Source organism: Narcine bancroftii, chromosome 1 (genome assembly GCF_036971445.1).
Source record: "Narcine bancroftii isolate sNarBan1 chromosome 1, sNarBan1.hap1, whole genome shotgun sequence".
Classification (NCBI taxonomy): domain Eukaryota; kingdom Metazoa; phylum Chordata; class Chondrichthyes; order Torpediniformes; family Narcinidae; genus Narcine; species Narcine bancroftii.
Window position 1 is genome coordinate 458,244,930 of NC_091469.1, and position 23,178 is coordinate 458,268,107.

Genomic DNA, 23,178 nt, shown 5'->3' on the forward strand with positions numbered 1-23,178 from the left:
CCCTATCAATCAAGTTAATTGACTGGTCAGTAGGTAATGTTTTATTTTTCTTTTTATGACTAAAACTGCTATATTTTTATTAAAAGCTACAATTGCTGGAATCATTCAAATCAAGCAGCATCAGTGAAAAGAGAAACAGTTTCAAATCAGTGATTGGAAAAATCATCGACCTGAAACATTGTGTTTCTCTCTTCAGAGATCTTACCATACCGGCCAAGTAATTTTAGTATTTTCAATTTTTGTGACAGATTTATAGGATATACAGTCTTCTATTTATCAGCAACTATTACATCTGTAATTTTACAGCCCTCAGACATTGCTCCTAAATGTACAATTGTTTGGACAGTTTGGTCAGGGGTTCTGCAATTTGCTCCTTTAATTCCCTCGATGACCTTGAATGCATTCCATCTGGACCAGGTTGTTTATCCTCTCCGTGCACCTAATTATCATGCTTCTCCTCTCCTTGTCAAACCTTAACTCATCTAGAAATAATTTCGTTTGCTGAGATTCTGTCAACATCTAATTCCTTGGAGAAAACCTTGTTAAATTACTTCTATCACTCGCCTGCCATGTGAGTAGATTTTGTTTGAAGTCACTGATCAACTCGACTTCTCTTTTCTCTGTTCAAGCGCCTGTATAATATTTGCCAATGGTTTTCAGCAAAGTTGCGTCTTTTCTCGCGTACAGTCACTCTCTCTTTCTCGCTGTCCCTTTCCCTTCCTCTTTTTCTCTCATTTCATTTATTCACTTACCCTCTGACATTTCTGTGATCAGCAGGATTCTCTGTTGTGTTAATAATTTAGTATCTGCTTATGCTCCTGTGTTTTCTAGGAGCTAAGATACTGAATATTATACATTTCATTTCATTACTTCTGAAGCAACTTTGGTATAATCATCTATATATACTATAAGAACAAAATAAACATAGAAAATTTTAAAATTTCTTCAATGTCCCTGATTATTTTTCCAGATGATTGAGGCCTTTGAAAAGGGTCAAGTGCAAAATGGACAAAATGATCTAAAATTAATGGAAAATCTCATTAGGCAGGAGCGTTGAAATGATTCTTCCACAACAGAAGATGTAGAGGAAATGTCAGCCAGGAAGTCTTTTAGCTTAGTTTAATGACAAAGGCCCATTTCTTTTCTTCATGGGAACTTTACTGAAGAGATAGGTGTAGGCAAATTGATGTGGAAAATTTTGTCTGGCTAATAAAATAATTATTTTTAATTATTAACTAGCTTTTCTTCTCTGCCTAACTCTAACCAAAATTAAATGTCTTGAAGAAGGGTTCCAAGCTGGATTGTCCACAATTCTTTTTCCCTCATTGGTGTTGCTCGAACCAGTGAGTTCCTCCAACAAATTTTTTTTACTCCAGATTCCAGAATATGCAGTCGCTTATGTCTCCATTGTGAAAGATTAGTTTATTGTGAGGAGGCTTATAAGGAAAGATTGAATAAGCAAATGATTTGTAACACCACAATGGCAAATTCAAGGACAATACAGCATTTTATGACAGCATTGCCCTTCTTAACCTATCTATAATTGGCCAGTAAAACCAACAGGACTTCTTCAGTGTTGAAGAAGAACAGAATCTGGGGATGAGAGCAATACAAAAAACATGCTAGAGAAACTCAGCGTGTCACACTTTTAAGGATTTAAGGAATAATAAAAATTGAGGGCTTGGATCCTTCGTTGGATATGTACTAAGCACCCTGTCGAGGGGCCCAGGCCCAAAGTGTTGATTATCCTTTACTTAAAAATGAAAAGTACAAACACAATGCTGGAGAAACTTAGAAGATCAAACAGTATACTTTCTATAGCATAGATAAAGATAATCATAGATATAGATAATCAATGTTTCAGACTTGAGCCCTTCATCAAGGTATGAGTGTGCCTGAACAAAATGAGGGGGGGGGTGTTGTGGAAGAGGGAGGAGAACAAGCCTACAGTCCCATGAGAACCTGGTTCCTCCTCCAACTCCTCCTCCCCACCATTGTATTTGGGTGCTGGCCTACATCTTTCCCATAGATTGAACTTCCCTTGTTTGCTGGTGTGCAATAGACAGTCAATGTTTCGGGCCAAAACTCTTTCAGCAATAAGAAGAAACTGACGAAAGGGTGGGGAAGGGGAAGGGCCTCCAGATGCCAGGTGTAAACTAGATACAGGATGAAAATGACAAAGTTTCAAGTCAGAACTGGGAACAAAAATAAATAAATAAATAAATAGATTTGCAGCGGTGGTTGGAGAAGGATGAACAGGGAAAAGGGAACATCTGGATGATACCAGGTTAATGGGGACAGGTAGAAGGTGATTATTCTTTTTCATATGTGTTGTGTGACTGAAGCAGGCTGAGAGACATGCCCAACAGGTTGGGATGCACTGACGAAAAGAGAAAGGTATCCAAAATCATCAATGGGTGACACAGCAGAAATGATCATTTTAGTGACCAGGCCAAGAGTATGGGAGTGGATCTAGTGTTAGGAACAGATGTTCTATAGTTATGGGACATAAAAGATTGCAGGGAATGCAACATTAATTCAACATATCTACATTATACAGAAAAATCTCACACAAATATCAAAAGCAACTCATCTAGCCCAGTCTCTGACAGAAAATAAATGATCATTTCAGATACAGACATCGAAATGGAGTCATGTTAGGTTTGAGATTTCGATATTGAGTCCGTAGGCAGCAATACACCAAGACAGCGGATAAGCAAATCTTCCTTAAGCCTGCATCGACTCTCACAGTATAGTGCGGTGTGCCACAGACAGGCAAGTCAACAATAGAGTGGTGTAGAAAATTTAAAGTGACAGTCAGCGGGGAGCCCACTCCACTGGATTATCATTGAATGCAAGACCTCCACAAAGCGATCACCCAATCTGCTTTTAGTCTTTCCATTAGCAAGAATGCAACACCCTAGTTTGCAAAAAGTGCAGGTGAATCACACGCTTCCCTTGGCCAGAGCATTTGGGTGTCTGGATACTAAGAAGGGAACAGGTGAAAGAATAAATGTTTGAAACTGGAAATTAATCCAAAACTTAAACTTATGCTTAAAAAACTGCATTTAAATATTATCCTCAAAACAAAATAAAGTTGCTTTTATAAAATGTAAAAAGTTGTCATGGAGCAATTGTCTCTGTTTCCCTAATAAACAACACTGTAAAATTTGCTAAAGTGTTTTGGAGAATTGGCTAATTGCAACTCCAGCATAACTGCAGTAAAAACTTCAGAGCTTCCCTTGGCCAGCTTCTTGTGCTCCTTTTAGGATTTCCCTTCATGTATGATGGGAGATTAATAAAATCTTCATCAAATATGGCGGCACATCTAGCATAGCGGTTACCTCAATGCTATTACAGTATAGTGACCTGAGTGTGAATCCTGTGCAGTTTGCAAGGGTTTTTATGTTTTCACCCTAACCTGGGTGGATTTTCTCTAGGTGCCCTGCTTTCCTCCCATCCTTCAAAACATGCAGTGTTAGTAGGTTAATTGGGTGTAATCGGGAAGCATGGGTTTCCTGGGCCAGATATAGCTTAGAACCATAGAATACATTAACATTGAAGCATGCCCTTCAGCCCATCTCGTGAGAGGGCATCAGCCATAGACCTGCTGCTGCGGTAGGCAAATTGGAATGGATCCATGTTGCCATTCAGACAGGAGCTGATATGCTTGAACACCAGGATCTCAAAACACTTCATCACTGTGGATGTAAATGCTGCTGGTGAGAGCCTGTCATCTAGGTAGGTTACTACACTCTTCTTGGGTACTGGTACAATTAATGCCTGTTTCAAATAGATGGGTACCATGTCTTGTCAGAGTGTGGTGTTGAATATATTGGAAAGTGGGCCGGCACAACTTTCAGTACTTGGCTGGGTACACTTTCTGGACCCCATGCACTCTCCCGAAGACAGTCCGCACGTCATGCTCTGATACTGACAGTGATGGGGATGTGGGAATGTGCAGTGGTTCCTCCTTGATCTGGTTGGTAAATCGGGCATAGAAGCCATTGAGCTTATCCGGCAGTGAAGTTTTGGTGTCTTCTACTGCACTGGATTTGATGTTTGTAGCAGGTTATGCCATTTAGGCCCTACCACAGCTGTCGGATATCATTATAATCTGTATTCTGACAACAAAAGTTAGAGGGGTTCCCCTGCATCTTTTACAAACTAGTGCGTTGCATTCTTGCTAGTGGAAAGACTGAAAGCAGATTGGGTGATCGCTTTGTGGAGGTCTTGCATTCAATGATAATCCAGTGGAGTGGGCTCCCCGCTGCCTGTCTCTTTAAATTTTCTACGCAACTCTATTGTTGACTTGCCTGTCTGTGGCACACTGCAATATACTGTGAGGGTCAGAGCAGGCTTAAGGAAGGTTTGCTCATCCGCTGTCTGGGTGCATTGCCGCCTACGGAATCAGTCTCGAAATCTCAAACCTGACGTGACTCCATTTTGATGTCTGTATCTGAAATTATCATTTATTTTCTGTCAGAGACTGGGCTAGGTGAGTTGCTTTTGATATTTGTGTGAGATTTTTCTGTATAATGCAGATATGTTGAATTAATGTTGCATTCCCTGCAATCTTTTATGTCCCATAACTGTAGAACACCTGTTCCTAACACTAGATCCACTCCCATACTCTTGGCCTGGTCACTAAAATGTGAAAGAGGATACAAGGTGCACGAAAGAAAAAATTCAGATTAAGGGATAATAAGGTAGCTTTTACTTCCAGATAGGTGAAGTGAGGACCAGACCTTGTGTACTAAGTATAAAGAGCCATTGGGATGATTGGGAGTACTAAATGTGGGTAGTGCGGGAAATAATGAGGATTACAAATCCAACTCATGCAATTTGCTGCTTCTGATCACCACAATCACAGGTAACTTAAACTCTAGATTAATTGAAATTTATAGTACAGAGGGAGATTAATGATCCCATTGAGTTCAGAGTGTAGGTGTTTTATGTACCAATCATGCAAATTTTAAATTGCACAGCGTAAATTTCACCAATGATTAGTTCTGATTGAAATTGTTACAATTGCAAATTTGAACTGGGCGTTATCATATCTGAATTTTCTGCAATATGGTATCGATAAATATGCAATAATATTCTACATCATGAATGAGGTGGTTGGTGCAATGCCTTTGCAGCGCCAGTGATTTGGACTGGGGTTCAATTCCCATGCTGTGTGTAAGGGGTTTGTACATTCTCCCCATTGGCTCTGGTTTCCTCCCACCATTCAAAACCGGGGGTGTAGGTTAATGGGGTGTAAGTAGGGCAGCACAGACTCATGGGCCGAAATGGCCTGTTTATCATGCTGTATGTTTAAATTTAAAAATTGAATTATTTATTGTCGTGTGCACCGAGCACAGCAGGTCATGCAATAATTCAACAAAAGTGCAGGCTGCAGCATGCGCAAGTCAGAGAGTGAAGGGTATAAAATCAATGGATGCAGTAGTGGTGATATAGCTGGCAGCACTCCATTAATGGCTTCATCATTATAAGCAGGTCTGTGCCACCTGCTCAGCGGGCATTGGATCTCTCCACTGTATTCACATACAGTGAATACTCAGTTTCACTGAGATATGCAACATCCCATACGAAGATCCTTAGCCGTGCTGTTGTATCTGGACTTAGAAGTGTTCGACAGTGAATTTTATCACCACAATATCTTTCCAAATGGCCACCCCAGAATCGAGCAATGCTTCCCTATTTGCTGCACCTCACAACATCAAAGGTTAAAGGTCAAATTTATTGTACATGCATGACATCACATACAACCCTGAGATGTTTTTCCATGCAGGCCAGGTAACTATAAATAATGCTCTAGAAAAAAAAAAGATGTATAGAACTGAGACAAAATAATGAAATGGAAACAAACTGAGTATGCAAATTCAAGAAAAATAAATATTCAGTAATAAATAATCTGCAAAATAGCAGTTTTTAAAGGTATCTCTCACTGATTCTGTTGCTTGGGAATCTGATGGTGGAGGATTCCTGAACCTGGGGGTACGAGTCTTGTGGCAACATGCCTCTTTCCTGATGGTAGCAGTGAGATCAGATCACGTCCTGGATGGTATGGATCCTGCTGTTTTCCGTTGGCAAGGTTCTATGTAGATTTTCTTGATGGTGGGGAGAGTTTTGACTTTGATGTGCTGGGCTGTGTCCACTACCTTTTGAGGAGGTAGTCAAGGTTTCTGCAACCTGTAGAAAGTTACTGTTGATTACTGGCACCATTTTTTTCATCATAATGCTAATGGAAGCTTGCATCCACAAGCAATTTCATCTCCTTCAATTTTCTATCTCAGAGAGTGGGTTTTGTCAGTAGAACTGGCTTCCTCTGTATGCAAGCAGCCACTGATTTTGCTCATGCTCCCAAAAGATCTACTGCTAATTATCCAGATATTTTCTGAAATAGGAAGTTTTTCTGCTCTCTGAAAGTGTAGATTACCAAGTATCCATGAAAAACGTCCAGGTGATGTAAAGCATATGCCAAGGAAGAACTCAGGTGTCCTTCACTTTGAGGGAGTCTTCACTGCATCTTGAGGAGCAAAGGAATGGATTACAGGGAACAATGAATGCTCTATATTTTCCTTGCACATTTGCTATCTCCAAGTACAGCAGCCAAATGGAAATTAAAATATAAAATTTACGACCTCAGATGGGTATTGAAAATCTGGGCTGACCAACTTGCTTATATAGACATAGTTCACTCTGGCATCCCTCCACCATCAGTCTCCTAAACAACAAACTCAATAAAAGACTCTCCTAAGGACTCTTACTTCGCATATTATTATTACTGAGTATTTATTTTTTCTTTAGTATTTCACACAGTTTGTTTACATTTATTTATTGATTGATTTTTTTTATTTTTTGTTTACATATCCTTTCTTAAGTTCAGTGTTTTTGCACTACTCAAATGAAAATTTTTAAAAAATGAAAATGAGTAGAAATTTCTCCTGGCCCATGGGGAAAAAGAAACTCAGATTGAAATGTCATGCATGAACTCTGACAATAAGTCAGAACTCTGAACTGCATTTATAACAAGATCCAAGCAGAATTACAATCAAAAATGCCACAGGCCTTCTAGTCCTAAGATTCCACTGTCCAGGAACACCACAATGTCAAGATGTGAAGACTTTGTGCTCATCCACTGCATGTTGCATTCAACTGAAGACAGCAGTTTGTGCCAGAGGAAGGGAAACTAGGTAGTCCAGCAGAGATGCACTGAGTCTGGAGACAAGCAGAAGCAAGAGCTGGACGGACGTTTCTGCACATTATCTTTAACTCCCTAGCTGAGCAGAGGAGGTGGGCACTCTACATAGAAGCTCAAAGAGACTGTCCTTCAAAGAGACAATTTTCATTAGCTTGAAAAATAATTGACCCCTGTGCAGATCAAGTGGCCCACTCAGCAATGTTATAAAGCCCCTCAGAGTATGCAGTGTAAGTCCACCTACTGTCTTTTCTGATGAGTGGCGCTTTACTGAAACAACCTGGACATCAGGCACCTGATGCACTTTCCTTAAATCAGCTCCACTTTTGCAAAGGTGAGCTCTCGAATGTTTTGAAATTGGTTGCCTGACGTTCATTTTTCTGATGACTATTCATTGCCACATCATTGTGAGTTATACTCACAGAAATATTTTGCTCAGCTTGGCATTCAACGGGAGGGAAAAGGCACTGAGGTTATAACATTTCAGGACAACTGAAGGCCACCTTTAATCAGCATTCAGTGATGAGAAATCACCCTTGAGATTGCAAATGCCATTCATGCTAAGTCTAACAACAATTGCGTGTTTTTATGTACATAATGGGGACTAACTGATGACAGGACAATGTTTCCTCCCCTCATATCAAACATGAATGACATCCTGTCACACATTCCTTCAAAACCCATCATATTTCCCTGACTCTTTGTTATCGTCACTTTTAAACTGCTGTATAACATAACATAACATAACAATTACAGCACGGAAACAGGCCATTAGGCCCTTCTAGTCCGCACCGAACCAAACACCCCTTTCTAATCCCACCTCCCTGCACAATGCCCATAACCCTCCATCTTCCTCTCATCCATATACCTGTCCAACCTTTTCTTAAATAATACAATTGACTCCGCCGCCACTATTTCTCCCGGAAGATCATTCCACACAGCTACCACTCTCTGAGTAAAGAAGTTCCCCCTCATGTTACCTCTAAACCTCTGCCCCTTAATTCTTAACTCATGTCCTCTTGTTTTAATCTTTCCTCCTCTTAACGGAAATAGTCTATCCACATCCACTCTGTCTATCCCTTTCATAATCTTAAATACTTCTATCAAATCCCCTCTCAACCTTCTACGCTCCAAAGAATAAAGACCCAATCTGTCCAATCTCTCCCCATACTCCAGATGCTTAAACCCAGGCAACATTCTGGTAAACCTTCTCTGCACTCTCTCCACTCTGTTTATATCCTTCCTATAATTAGGCGACCAGAACTGCACACAGAACTCCAAATTAGGCCGCACCAACGTCTTATACAATCTCAACATCACCTCCCAACTCCTATATTCCATGCAATGATTGATAAAGGCCAGCATACTAAAAGCCTTCTTCACCACCCTATTCACGTGAGTTTCTACCTTCAGGGAACGATGTACCGTCACTCCTAAATCTTTCTGCTCTTCTGTATTCCTCAATGCTCTCCCATTTACCACATATGTCCTATTCTGATTCTTCTTACCAAAATGAAGCACCTCACACTTATCAGCATTAAATTCCATCTGCCATTTTTCAGCCCACTTTTCTAAGCAGCCCAAATCCCTCTGCAATCCTAGAAAACCTTCTTCATTATCCACTATTGCACCTATCTTAGTATCGTCTGCATATTTACTAATCCAATTCACCACCCCATCATCTAGATCATTAATGTATATAACGAACAACAATGGGCCCAATACAGATCCTTGAGGCACACCACTGGTCACCGGCCTCCAACCTGACAGACAATTATCCACTACCACTCTCTGGCCTCTCCCTTTCAGCCAATGTTCAATCCATTTGACTATCTCAAAATTTATACCTAAAGACTGCACCTTCCTAACTAACCTTCCATGTGGTACCTTATCGAAGGCCTTACTGAAGTCCATATAGACAACATCCACTGCGCTACCCTCATCCACATTCCTAGTCACCTCTTCAAAAAATTCAATCGGATTGGTCAAACATGACCTTCCTCCCACAAATCCATGTTGAGTGCTCCTGATCAGACCCTGTCTATCCAGATGTTTATAAGTACTATCTCTAAGAATTTTCTCCATTAATTTACCTACCACAGACGTCAAACTTACAGGCCGATAGTTGCCAGGCTTCCTCCTTGAACCCTTTTTAAATAACGGAACCACATGCGCAATGCGCCAATCCTCCGGCACTATCCCCATATCTAATGACATTCGAAAAATTACCGCCAGAGCCTCTGCTATTTCCTCCTTCACTTCTCTCAATGTCCTGGGGAAGATCCCGTCTGGTCCCAGAGACTTATCCACCTTTATATTCTTCAAAAGCCTTAAAACTACACCTTTTGTAATCTCTATATTCCCCATATTTACCCAATTTGCTTTTTTTATCCCACATCTCCCAATATCCTTCTCCTTAGTGAATACCGAAGAAAAGAAACTGTTCAATATCTCCCCCATTTCTCTAGGTTCCACACACAGTTTTCCACTCTGATTTTCTAAGGGACCAATTTTGTCTCTAGCTTTCCTCTTACCATTAACATATTTGTTGAACTCTTTTGGATTAGTTTTCACCCTGCTTGCCATAGTTTTCTCGTACCTTCTTTTAGCTTTCCTAATTCCTCTCTTAAGATTCCTCTTACATTCAATGTATCTTTCAAACATCTCCTTAACTCCATGCTTCTTATATCTAATGTACGCCTCCCTTTTTCTTCGAACCAAGTTTCCAATATTCCTTGAAAACCACGGATCTCTCAAACCTTTTGCCCCTCCTTTTAACCTAACAGGAACATAAAGCTTTTGCACTCTCAAAATCTGATCTTTAAAAGACTTCCATCTCTCTACTACATCCTGCCCATAAAACAAATTGTCCCAATGCACACCCTGCAAGTCCTTTCGCATCTCCTCAAATCTAGCTTTTCCCCAATCAAAAACCTCAATCCTTGGCCCTGATTTCTCTCTTTCCATAATGACATTGAAGCTGATGGCATTATGATCATTATGAAGAGGAAATCCTGGAAGAGTGGCAATAGGGAGTAAATATCTCAGCAAGTGACCTCAGTCACATTTCTTTCCCTCACCTAGGAATCCTGTCCATGGAGATACCCACAAGAAATATTATGCGATCAGAATAAGCAATAAAAATCACGTTGGACATAAATCAATAATTGGAAGAAGCAAGAGGCAACTATATTATGTGTCTAATTATCTCACTTATGTGGCATGCAGCATCTATATATAACTTTTAGAGAAAAAGCATAATTTAATGCCATGTCCCATTCAAGACCTAGCTTAACCCCCTTCATAAAGCACACGATCTGCAGATGTAAACTCTCCCAAAGCTGTTCCCAGTATTTTCTGATCATTTCTCTAAGGGCACAAATGACAAATGCAATCATGTCTTCCTGTGCCAAAATAAATGAAACCGATGCTTTACTGGCCAAAAAGAACATCAGTTTTCTAATTGACCAAAAAAAATGTACTCTCCGCAGGTCACTTTTTGTATCTTGAAGCTATTCCTGGAGGTTTGAAGGGTGACAAAGTCCATCTGAGGAGCTCAGAGTGGAAGGAATCAAGTGGTAAATGCAATCTATCATTCTGGTATTATATGTCACGGAAAGCAACTGGCCTGATAAGAGTTCTTGTTAAGGTAAGAGACTGGTTAATAGGAATGTGAAAATAGAAAGTCAACTAAAACATTTTTAGTTGCATTGTTTCATAACAACCAGGTTGAAAATGAATGATGCACCATGAGTATTTCCCCATGCTCCATGCAATTGTACAATTCTAAATATGCAACTTGTTTGAGAATTATAGAGTTATACAGCACAGAAATTAACCTTTAGGCCCAAGGAGTCTGCGCTCACCAATTAACATTAATCCTACTCCGATCCTATTTTATTCTTCTTTCAACTCTTCCATGTAGCCACACATCGGGGATGACTTAGAATAGCCAATTAACCTCCTAGCCATTAAGACCTAGAAATGCATTTGGAGGCTCTTCTGCCTCTTATGTATCGAATATTATCTCTGGAAGTTGGGGTGTATTACATGTCAAAGGAACACCAGGCAATTTTTGATTATGGCAGATAAGAAGATATCCATGGGACCCAGTGCACATGTGGGTTCTGTTTTTTTTTTTGCTTATGCAAAGGACAGGCCTCAAATTTGATTTTGCAGCCCTTTCATAAAAGTGGGGTGTCTGTGCCAGATCTTAAAGGGATCATTCCAGAATGAAGCCAGTATGGTATCTAAAATATAATTTCTAATATGTCATATACTGTTTTTCAACTACCTTCCCTCTCCCTATTACTTTGGAAGCAACTTTTCACTTGGTGAGGATAAATGTATATATAGTACCTTGGCCTTGATATCCTGTGAAACTTCCCCTTCTGCCCTTTCTGGGTCCCAGGGGTCCTTTTGACTATATATGTGCAAATGGAATACTTTGAGTTTTCATTTATCTTGCCTCCCTTGTTTTAGCTTTCACTTCTTTTCTGATTCTTTTGTAACCATTTTGGTTCTCATGGATATTTACCATTTGTCACTTGTGGTAAGCAGCTTATTTTGTTTTTTTTTTGTCCTCCTCTGCATTTCTTTATTATTCAAAGATCCCAGAAATGTTTGTTTTCCCTTTGGTCCTCATCCAAATATGCCTTATTTTCACTTGAATAAGACTGGATATAACCAGATCCATTCTTATCTGTTGAAATTCACCATCTTTCCCTGTAAGCTCTTCACTTTGGATAGCTCTTTCTTCTTTTCCATTAGTAAATGGAGAAGGAAAAATATTATGGTCACTATGCCCTACATGTTCACCCATTGAAACTTACTGCACTTAACCTATCTCATTCCTTTTAACTGGACTGAACAATAGCTCCTTCCTCTTTGGACCAGATACCGCTGTTTAAAAAAAAAAAATCCTTTACACATCCTTCATCTCTTTCCTTAAAACTATTGCTATCCCAGAGGTGTACATTGAGATAATTAAAGTCCCCCATTACAATCTCTCTGTAGTTTTTGACATCCCTTTGATCTCCCTGCATATTTTTTGGTTCTATATCTCTCTCACTCATTGGTGCCCTCCAGTATTCATTTGGTTCTGCAATATTCCATCTAACTATTATTTGTTTTGGACTCTCTCTTTCCAACACAGTAATATATTTTTCTTACTCTGTATCCTCCTCCAGTCCATCCCTATTCTACCTGCAAATCTCCAGCCCTGCCTTTTTTTGAATCAAGTTTCTGATTCTACTGCATAATATTCCCATGCAGTATCTGTGCCTGTAATTCACTAACCTTATTTACAACACACTCTGAGGAATCAAATACATCAAGAAACCAATGCTGCTATTTAATTCCCATTTTTACTGACACCAGTGACATCATTACACTGACCTAATCCAGTGTCAGATGCCTTTAATTTAATGTCAGGAGTTGTCAGTGGCCTGTTGGCCTGTTATCCACCAAAAAATGAGTTCCAAGTCCTAATATTGCATACACTGCAGCGCCACAGTGCCAACTTTGAGCTTGAAGATTTCTAAGGCTTGATTTTTTTTTGTGTGCAATTCAGTAATACTCAATTTCTGGAAAATTCTTGGTATTTTGTTCCAGAAATAATCTTTAGAAATAATTCCTAATTTGAATGAATAATTTAAACCCAGAATGTACTGTAATGTTAGCTTCTTCTTTCAAATGGACGATAACTTTATTTAAATATTAGATACGCATGCATGAAAAAAAGGTAATCAATGCACATTTCGGAGATATCAACTAAAGAGTTAGAATTAAAAATATTTTGCACTTATTTTTAACTCCTGAAAAATTATTAAATTGGCAAAGAACAAAATTATAACTTTAACAATATCTTAGATTGGAATCTTCTCACCAATCTTCGGTCAAACATATGGACTCCTCTTGAAAATCATGAAGGGTGCTTTTGAATTACCCCATAAGTATTGGAGTATGTTAATCCTGTCTGTTTCTGGACAGGGTTAAATGGATACAATTGCCATTTCAAATACTGTTATCATTTCAGCTTCTTAATTTAATCATCATCTGAGTCCATTTTTAATTAAACCTGGGTCTCTATTATTTCCAACCAAGTGAGATCTATTGAATATTTTTACTGACAAACAACATTTGTTTTCTTTTTTTTCTTACAGCTGTGATGTATTTCTTACTCTGTTCTCTAAAAGTTGTTTTGTGACTTGAAATATTGTAGCAATGAATTTGAAGTGGAAATATACTGTACATAGCTTTAACTGAGATCATATCCTGCAGTATTAACCAGGAAACTTTGGAGGTTGCATGGAGCACTGCTATCTGAATTCATAGGATTCCTGTGAGACTCAATGGTTTTCTGGGTCAGTTCACAGGCCCAACTTCAAATAGAAGATTTTCAGAGTCCTGAAAGTGCCATTGGATTCTTTACAAATTAAAACACGGAGAAAGGATCTTCAAGTGTTTGAAAATCTGACCTAAAAACCAAAAAGGCTGATATTTTGTGGAAGTTCAGAAAGAACCATTCACTCACACCCCACCTTCACATCTTAGACACCAGTGATTCTCAGCCTTTTTCTTTTCATTCACGTACGACTTTAAGTATTCCCTATGCTATTGGTGCCCTGTGATTAGTAAGGGATTGATTGCTTAAGGTGGTATGTGGGTAGAAAGAAAAAGTTTGCAAACCACTGTTTTAACCGTACCTCATTGACTCATTATGTGCACGGTTGCATAACTCCAAAGGAAATGAGCCAAAGACAATTTTTCTCAAGCAAAATATTTCAGTAACAATTGAGTCTAGAGCAGTGATTCTCAACCTTCCCTTCCCACTCACATGCCACCTTAAGCAATCCCTTACTAATCACAGAGCTCTGAAAGCATAGGGATAACTTAAAGTGGTATATGAGTGGAAATAAAAAAGTTGAGAACCACTGTTATACACTAACAAGAAGCACAAGGAGGGATCATCACTTTTAACTTCTCTTTCAAACACTCATCATCCAATTTGTTATTTTCTTGTTTTTTTTTAAATTACATTAGAATGTATTCATTTTGGATGTTTTCATGTGAATAAATCATGATGTCAGGACTTATTTTGGCATAAGTCAGATAGAGAGAGAATCCTTTACACATTGTCTCCTAGTGCCTGTGAAGGGAAAATATAATCCAACAGTAGCAGCTAAGCTTCCTTGGCCAGCAAAGTATGGTTAGGGATTGGAGATAATTACTTGCTGCAGCCAAGGTGATACTTTGTAAAAAAAAACTACAACAGTATTCATAAAATAAATTAGAAAAAAATAATAAATACAAAAGGAAGACACAATTAATATTCACAGTTATTATAGTGCAGGAAATAAATTGTTACATAGGTGTTTTTGAGGTGCAAAGATTAGTTTCTGATTAGTGTAGAAAAGGGAGATTTAAGAGTTTGATGGCTTTTGGAAATAAGCTGTTCTTGAACCCAGAGGTGCTGGACTTCAGATTTCTGGACCTTCTTCCAAAGGGCCCCCATCACCCTGCTTATAACCTTTTCCAAGAAAAGGTTATAAGCAGGGTGATGGGGGCCCTTTGTGATGTTGACTGCATCCCTGAGGCAGCACCTCACAGAGTGGCCTTCAACAGATGTGAGGTCAGAGCCTGTGATGGACTTGGCTATGTTTGGTATTTTCTACAACCATCTGCATTCCTGGGCACTTGAATTACCAGGCCAGGCTATATTGCAACCAGTCAATACTTTGCACAATACTTTGTCAAAGTTTGATATCATATTCAATGTCAAATCTCCTCAGAGGCATTGGTGTGCCTTCTTCATAGCTGCTTTGATGTGCTGGCTTCAAAAGAGATCTTCCTCTATATGGACTCCAAAGAACTTGAAGATACCTACCCTCTCCAGTACTGTTGCATCAATATGGACAGGTGCAGGATCCTTCGTAAATTCAGCCATAAGCTCCTTGGTCTTGGACACATTGAGACAAGGTCTGGCATCGCCCAAGCAGATTCATCCTTTGTTCTGACTCATCACTTCCATTTACTTGGGCAACAATGGTGGTGTTGTTCACATAATTATAGATTTGGGACAATTTATATTTATTCTGATTCATTATTTGCTACTACCTAGACATTGAAAGCTGAATCAGTGTCTCCATCATGAAGAAACATTTGATTCACTGCTGTAAAATCAATAAAAATATTTTAAAAAGAAAGAAAGATTAAACTATATCCAGAAGATCAATAGCTGAAATGTTATGACAAAGGAGTGAAAAAAATGTCATGGTGACAAATATTATATTTATTGATTTTGGAACTAAATTTCATCTTGATGCTGATGTTAGTTCTATTGATTTGGTTTGAAGGTTAAAGGTATTTCTGTCCTTGCTCCTCCTCAAATTGATTCTGTCAATTGTAGTATTTTAGCTATGTCGCTATATAAGGTCTATCTGAAACTGAGGATGCACCATCCTGAATGCCGGGCTGAGATTTGCAAACTATTTTCCAATTGTATTTGAAAACTTTGTGTATTATGTGTCTAATTTCTGTTGCCATTGCCATGAAAACCTGTCATAATAATTTTCAGGAATTATATAGACATCTTGAAGAAATAAGTACTTGTTTTTGTAAATTGCAGAGGGGTGGGAACCTGAATGCTCAATTTCCTCAATTACTATATTCTGCTCAAGGAGGGCTTCATGGCTCTCATAACCTCCAGTGAAATGATTTGGAAATGAGTTCATTGAAATTTAGATGCGATGGCATTTTCATAATAATTAACATCAGAACTAGAACCAGGAAGAGGGCTGTTAAAGCATGTTGTGCTTTTCAGTGCAATCATAGCTGATCTTTGTGTCATCTTCCTGCACTAAATACCTTTTAATTCCTGCAATGTCTCTGAAGTACTCTGATGGTTGAGCATTCACATCCTCTTGGTTACAAAATTCCAAACTCACTGTCATCTTGGTAGAGACATTTCTTCTCATCTCTGCCTTATAATGGCTGATTATTATTTTGAGACTGTGACCCCTGGTTCCAGCCTGGGCGAACATCAATTCTGCATCCAATCTGTCAGGTCCTGTAAAAGGTTGCATGTTTCAATGAGATTATTTCTCATTCGTCTAAACTCGAGAAACCACAGACCCAATCTTCTCAGGCTCTGCTCCTGGATTAATCCTCTTGTTGCAGCATCTGACCTATATGTGACTCCAAGCCTGCAACAAAGTTTATGAATTTAATTGGTTGAGAATCATGGGAAACATTTGCTTTGCATGCCATCCAGGCAAGTCAACACATACTTAAGTACAACGGGTAATGCAAAATTAAACCAAAGTGCAGAATATAGCATTGTAGAGAAAGGTTCATGAAAATAGTACAAGAGCATCCTTTTACAAATGAGACTTGACCTGAAACTGTCAACACACAGAAGCTCTTACAAGCCATCTTTATATTTTTTGGCCAACCTGCTCTGATTTTCTGCTTTCTCTTTCTGTATCAACCTCTAGGTTCCTCCTTTCCTAATAAATTATACTGCAAGGTTCAGAGATTCAAAGTTATATCTTCTGCATATGCAAATACTTGTCAGCACAAAGTGGGTGGGACAGGGCAGAGGGATGGTTAGAAAATAAACTTTGAATACTGGGCAAATAGAGGGACATAAAGTGGATTATTATGTCAGTCAGCAGGCTATCTAATTTGACCGAAGCACATTATTACCAGACCTGGAAAAACATAACAATCTCAGTTAACATATAAACCTTGTGATGCTAAACCCTAAGGGTTAGTGAACTCTTCTGAGGAGGAGTTACTATCTAAATCATGCTCCACATTCTGATTGATAGGTGAAGGCCCTGTGGGAGGGAGGGTGGGTGGGGGGTTAAAGGCATATATTACAACTGCCAAGGGAAGAATGTTTTGTTATCATTGCGCCTGTAACAATTTTTCACTTGTTGCTGACTTGTTATCCACATGAATGTTCCATGCAGAACATTGAACTATGTTATGGATTGACTATGAGATCCCCAGCTGTCTATTTACTGTGCTACGTTGGCCTCTCCAGCATTTGCTCAACTTCAGATCAAGGAAAAGAAGGAGATGGTGAGCCATCTTTGCTTGGAATCCTTTCCTTTGTGTTGCATTCTGCAAGGAAGGAGACCTTTGAGCAGATTCATGCCTTGCATTGAGTGGCGAATGGAGCTCATTTGTGGATGGTGACAATGAATATGATGTGGTGGAAAATATGCGGGTTATGCAGCTGGAGCAACAAAATACATGACCAGGACAAACAAGAAAGGCTGTCAAGGGTTGAAAACTGGCTCAACACTCAAAGTGCTGGAGGAGCTCCACATATCAAGCAGCATCCATGGAAGGCAACGGACACTCAAAACCCTTTGTCAGGATTGATGAAGAGTGTCGGCCTGAAATATTGACTGTTGCCTTCCAAAGATCCTGCCTGATATGCTGCATTCCTCCTACATTCTGTGTGCTGCCCTAGAGGATGAGGTAAGTCATAGTGCATTGCAACTCGATGTGTGAAATGATGGGCTAGACTGGACTTGGTGTAACACCAAGACAGCTAAGTGTTTTGATTGATTTACTTTTCCTGATCTTTGAAGCTTGGTTTGTTTAAGTTTAGATGTTATAAAATAACTAATACAGTGGGAAGGGTTCTCTTGTAAGCAGCCTAACAGGTTATCTTTAACATTCACACAGTCATGTAAAGATCATAATTACAGGTGGGAGGTGGAAAAAAAGAAAGGAGCTTTGGAGGTAATAGGGGAATGGGAAGAGGCTGAGATGGGTGCTCTCTGATAGGAGTAAAGAATGGAAGTGGTGTGGGGCTGGAGGAAGGAAAGCGTAGTTGACATGAAAGTAAGGCAGGGTTGTGGAAGGGAAAGAGAAGGAGGAATGGGGCCAAAGAATAAGGGAAAGCAAGGGATGGATGTAGAGAAGGAGATTCCTGAAATTGGAGGTTATTGTCGGTGTCATCATGGTGAAGTCTGCCAAGATGAGAATACAAGGTGCTGTTCCTCCATTTAACGGGAGAAAGGCAGGTAGGTCCAGATGAGCTTATCATCAGATCAACCATGATCTCATTAAATGGCGGAGCAGGTTCGAAGGGCTGGATGGCCTACTCCTGCCTCTCTTTCTTATGTTCTAGCGGTATGAGGCCATTGTCAGATGTGTCACCATGGGAATGGGAAGTGGAAATGAAATGACTGGCCACTGGGAGGTCCTTGCTGTTGCAACAGCAGACCAGAGGTGCTGAACTCCTGTTCTAATTTCCCATTTTTGGCAGATGTTTACATCCACTCCAGCTAATAATTGTTACATTCCTCAGCCTGTCTTAACTAGATCCCCAGGATCTTCAGAGTTAGACCCAATGATGAACAGCACGGCCTCTTCTCGCAGCTCACTCTGGTCCCGAAGCCAAGATAAACTGATCATGGAAACTGATCAGTCTGCGGACTGACCTTGAATCCGAAGAGTCAAAGGAGCTGTTATACAGGAAGGCTATGACTTTAGTGCCATGAAGTCCTAAACTATGAGCAACTCCATTGTCGCCACAATGAGGAAGCCATTTTTCCATTGACCTGAACATTTTTTCTGCATTCCAATATGCTGTCTTACTCTTTAATATATGGAATTCAAGCAACTGGAAAACATATGGCCAAAAATCAATAAGTAAAAAAAAAAACCCAGAAGTTTAAAATGAGTGCACTTCAGCAATCATGCAACATGTTAACTCAAGTAACTGGAAAATTCACTTAACCGGCATCTACCAATCACCATAGGTGTTGGATACCAGGGGTTTTTATTGTAATCAAGACCAATGTGAGTCTAGACAGACCATACATAAACCAAGGGTTGAGGGTCACTCTCTGTGCAAACTGTCTGTAATTGGAAGAGAATTCCCTTACAAAGAATTTGGCATAATATCTAGCAAGAATAAAAATATTGGCTTATTATATGCAGAGCATGTCCCTTCACAATAAAAGAAATGGATATGCTGCATGAATGACTGTGTAAGTTGGAACCCATTGTAATTCCTAATATTATCGTAAACCCTCCCTGAAAGGATTTCTGTAGAAATGTATCATACAGTGAATAACAAAAAAAGGGCAAATACATTATTCCTCACAATGATGTCATGACATTGCCAAGCCTCATAACATAGAAATCTGTTTTCATCTGTGTCACAACATTGCTGCTAAACAAAGTGCCCTCGTGCAGTCCTCGAAATGTTTTATGCCACTTTTATTCTCCTGTCCGTGCCATCAAAGCCATGGCATGGCTGTCATCGTGCCATCACTCTGGAAACAGGGCATGTCATCAGTTACAATTTACCCATCCTGACAATGCACTGCCACCAAGTAAAGGGACAACCATCACTTAAACCCACAGATTGTGCAGGATGTCATAGATATGGTGCTTACATCATGAAAATAGGTCCTTCACCCTAATTTATTAACATGAACCAAGCTGGCTATTGAACCTATTTCCAGTTGCCTGCATTTGGTCCAGGTCCATTAAAACTTTTTTCTATCCCTGTATCTGTCAAAATGTTCTTTTAGATTTTGCTTTCATACCTGTGCAGCCAAAACCAGAATCGGACAATCGAAGGAACTTTTTGGCATGTTGGCCTTCATAAATCAAAGTACAGGAGTTGGGATCTTATGGTGAAGTTGTATAAGACATGGATGAAGCCAAATTTGGAGTATTGTGTGCAGTTTTGGTTCAAGGTTCCTTTTATTGTAAAGTAAGAATACATTAAAAATGTATTATACATGATACACTTTAACTTTTGTCTCCTGTGAGGCAAACAAAGAGACACCATGAGAATCACCCAGCATCCCTAACAATAGGAGAAAGAGAAGCAAAAGTGAGTCCCTTCAGTCACTCATATTCACCTCCAGTGCTCCCACAGCTTCTGCAGGCACATAGACTACAGTTCAAACCTTGGCCACTCCAGCTCCAGATCCAAACTTCTGATACGATCAGGAAGCCTTCAACGCCCAGAGCTCTTTGGGAGCCCTTCTTGCCCTCAGCACCTTTTTGTGTCCTGGTTCCAATACTGTATCTCATGAGCCAGTCACCAGCAGCCTGCAGTCTGAGGGGGCCCTTTGACCCAAGTCGCCAACAACCCACAGCCTATGTGGGTCTTTCAGCCACTGAGCCTCTCACTGGGTCCACTGCTGTGGTCACTATCATGTAGGATCGTCTTCTATGCTTCTTCTCAGCAGGGTGTTCTCCCTATATCTGGTGCCCGGAGCCAGTCTGCTGCTCCCCCAGAGTCTAGAACCCTCCTAGTATAGTGTCCAGCAGAGCCACCACTAACTTGGGCACAGAACCTTGTGGTGAAGAAGATTGAGGGAGATCTTATAGAAACTTATAAAATTCTTAAGGGTTTAGACAAACTAGATGCAGGAAGGTTGTTTCCAATGCGTGGATAAACCAGAACCAGAACCAGGGGGAAGTTTTTTAGGACTGAGATGAGGAAAAATTTCTTCTCTCAGAGAGTGGTAAATGTGTGGAATTCTTTGCCACAGGAAGTAATTGAGGCCAGTTTCCTGACAATATTTAAGTGTAGGTTAGATTTGGCCCTTGTAGCCAAGGGGATTACGGGATAAGGGGAGAAAGCAGGAACCGGGTACTGATCAGCCATGATCATAATGAATGGCGGTGTATTTTCTATGTTTCTGTGTTTCTAGAATGGGGCAGCATGGTTGGTATAGCAGTTAGCGGCACAGTAAAGGCACAGTATGCCTTTACAGCTCCAGTGAATGGGAACAGGGTTCGAACCCTGCGTTGTCTGAAAGGAGTTTGTACCTTGTTCCTATATCTGTGTGGGATTTCCCTGGGGGCTCCGGTTTCCTCCCACTGTTCAAAATGTATCAGGGGTGTAGGTAAATTGGACGGTGTGGACTTGTGGGCTGAAAAGGCCTATTACTGTGCTATATGTCTAAATTAGAATTTAAAAAAATTAACACAACTTTGGCTCCTTTGGCAGGCCATTTGAAGCCTGTGCAGAATTGTCGGCATTAGGGCTGGATGGTGGGACCCTGCTTGACTCCACTCCACCCTCTCCCAGGTCCACACCAGTGGCAGTGCGGCCATTACAGCTGCTGCAGCAGCACCGCCATTTTTTCAATAAGTTTGAAGGAGTGCAGTGAAAATTTACAAGGATGTTTGTTGGGACTTGAAGAGCTGCATTACAGGGAAAGGTTAAATAGGTTAGAACTTTATCCCCTAATCTAAGTGGAAACACCCTGCTCACATCTACTCTGTCTATACCCCTCATAATCTTATAAACCTCTATTTGAATTAATTATTTTCGTTTAAGTTCCTTTTGTTTTTGTTTTTTCATATATATTTTTATATAATAAAAATTTTTGGATTAATATTTAATACTTAATTAATACCTATTTTTGGGTTTTTTTGTTTGTTTTTATATATATATATTGATTTTTTTTTAAGATATATTTTTTTTTATTATTATACTAATAGTATTAATTCTTCACTCTTTATCGTGGGGGTGGGGAGGGGGGGTTTTAGGGGTTAAAAATAGTTTTTTTTTAGTCTTAGTCTTTAGTAGTTAGGGGGAGATGCCAAGATTGGTATTGTATTAACTATGTTACTTTATACTTGTATTACTTTATTTTGTATTTTTTCTGTACGTGAATTACTTACTTTCTTTATATGTTAAAATTAATAAATAAAGTTTCAAAAAAAAAAAGAACTTTATCCCCTGGAGTATCGGAAAATGAGGGGAGATTCGATAAAAGTATACAAAATTGTGAGGGGTATAGATAGACTTCGACATTTAAGATCAATTTGGATAGGTACATGGATAGGGAGTGGTATGAAGAGCCATGGTCCAGGTACAGGTCAAATGGAACTAGCCAGATTATTAGTTTGGCATGGGCCAGATGGGTCAAAGGGCTTGTTTCTGTGATGCAGAGTTCTATAGAGATTATTCTATGGAGATTGCTGGTAGAGAAGATCGTGCAAATGTTCCTTGTTAACAGATCTTCCTTAAGAAAAAAAAAGACTCCTGGTATCTGGCACCTACTGGAATTGTCCAGCTGTTCTGACAATACCTAACTAATATACTAGCATTGAGAATAAACAGGTTAAAAGACAAAAGACAGTGTTGAATCTTGCATCTTGAACAATGAACCACAATATTTATAGATCTCATGTTTTCATATTTTAGCTATTTCACCAAAATTATTTAGTATATAATTAGATCCATTGAATACAAGATCATGGAGTTCCTTCAGAGACAAATAAATTCATGCCTTTTGACGTGCTCTCAATAACTCCAAAGACTAGAAGTTACCTAACTGATAGGCTTTTATTACCATAAATTGTTGGCACATCTTATACTGCTAAATGGAGATCCAAGTTTGTACTCGGGGAGGGGTTATGGCTTTACCACTTTTATTAGGGGAATCAAGGGGGAGGAGTTACAGGTACAGTCAGCAAGGGTTGAGCCAGCCATACATCTACAAACAGTAATACTGTGGTTCTACCACACCTTTGACTTTATTTCTGAAAAAAAATCAGAGTTGAAAATAACAAGGGCTGCTCTGCTTTGCAGACCTGGCTGATCAGAGGACTAACTCTTCGACCTGCTTGAAATTTAGCAGCTGGCTGCTCAAGGTTTCAGCGATTAATTTACGAAGTTAAAAGGATGCAATGGGAGATTCAACAAATTACCTACAGCTTAATTAACTCTAGTTTTTAGATACCCTTTCTGCTAATTCGCCTTCACACTTGCTCATCATCTTTTTGTGGTTTAATAAATCGTTGCCTTAAATGCGTGGCATGTGTGTTAGCAAATTTTTTTTCTTGTTACAATTTAATGTTAAGGTAGAATAATTTGTACTTTTGCATGGAAGTGAAAGAGATTTTGTCAGTGAATTACCTCTGCAATGGCTCTGTAAACAGGAGCCTGCCTTTTCAGCCAAGGGTGT

The 23,178-nt window shown here is 39.5% G+C and overlaps 1 protein-coding gene across 1 annotated transcript in view; it reads left to right on the plus strand.

Annotated features, from left to right (window-relative positions):
* Positions 1–23,178, plus strand: part of malrd1 (MAM and LDL receptor class A domain containing 1) — a 318,021-nt gene that overhangs the window by 175,961 nt on the left and 118,882 nt on the right. Inside the window, exon 24 of the mRNA XM_069914667.1 lies at positions 10,699–10,856. Coding sequence (XP_069770768.1) covers positions 10,699–10,856 — 158 coding nt within the window. The remainder of the gene's footprint in view (positions 1–10,698; positions 10,857–23,178) is intronic.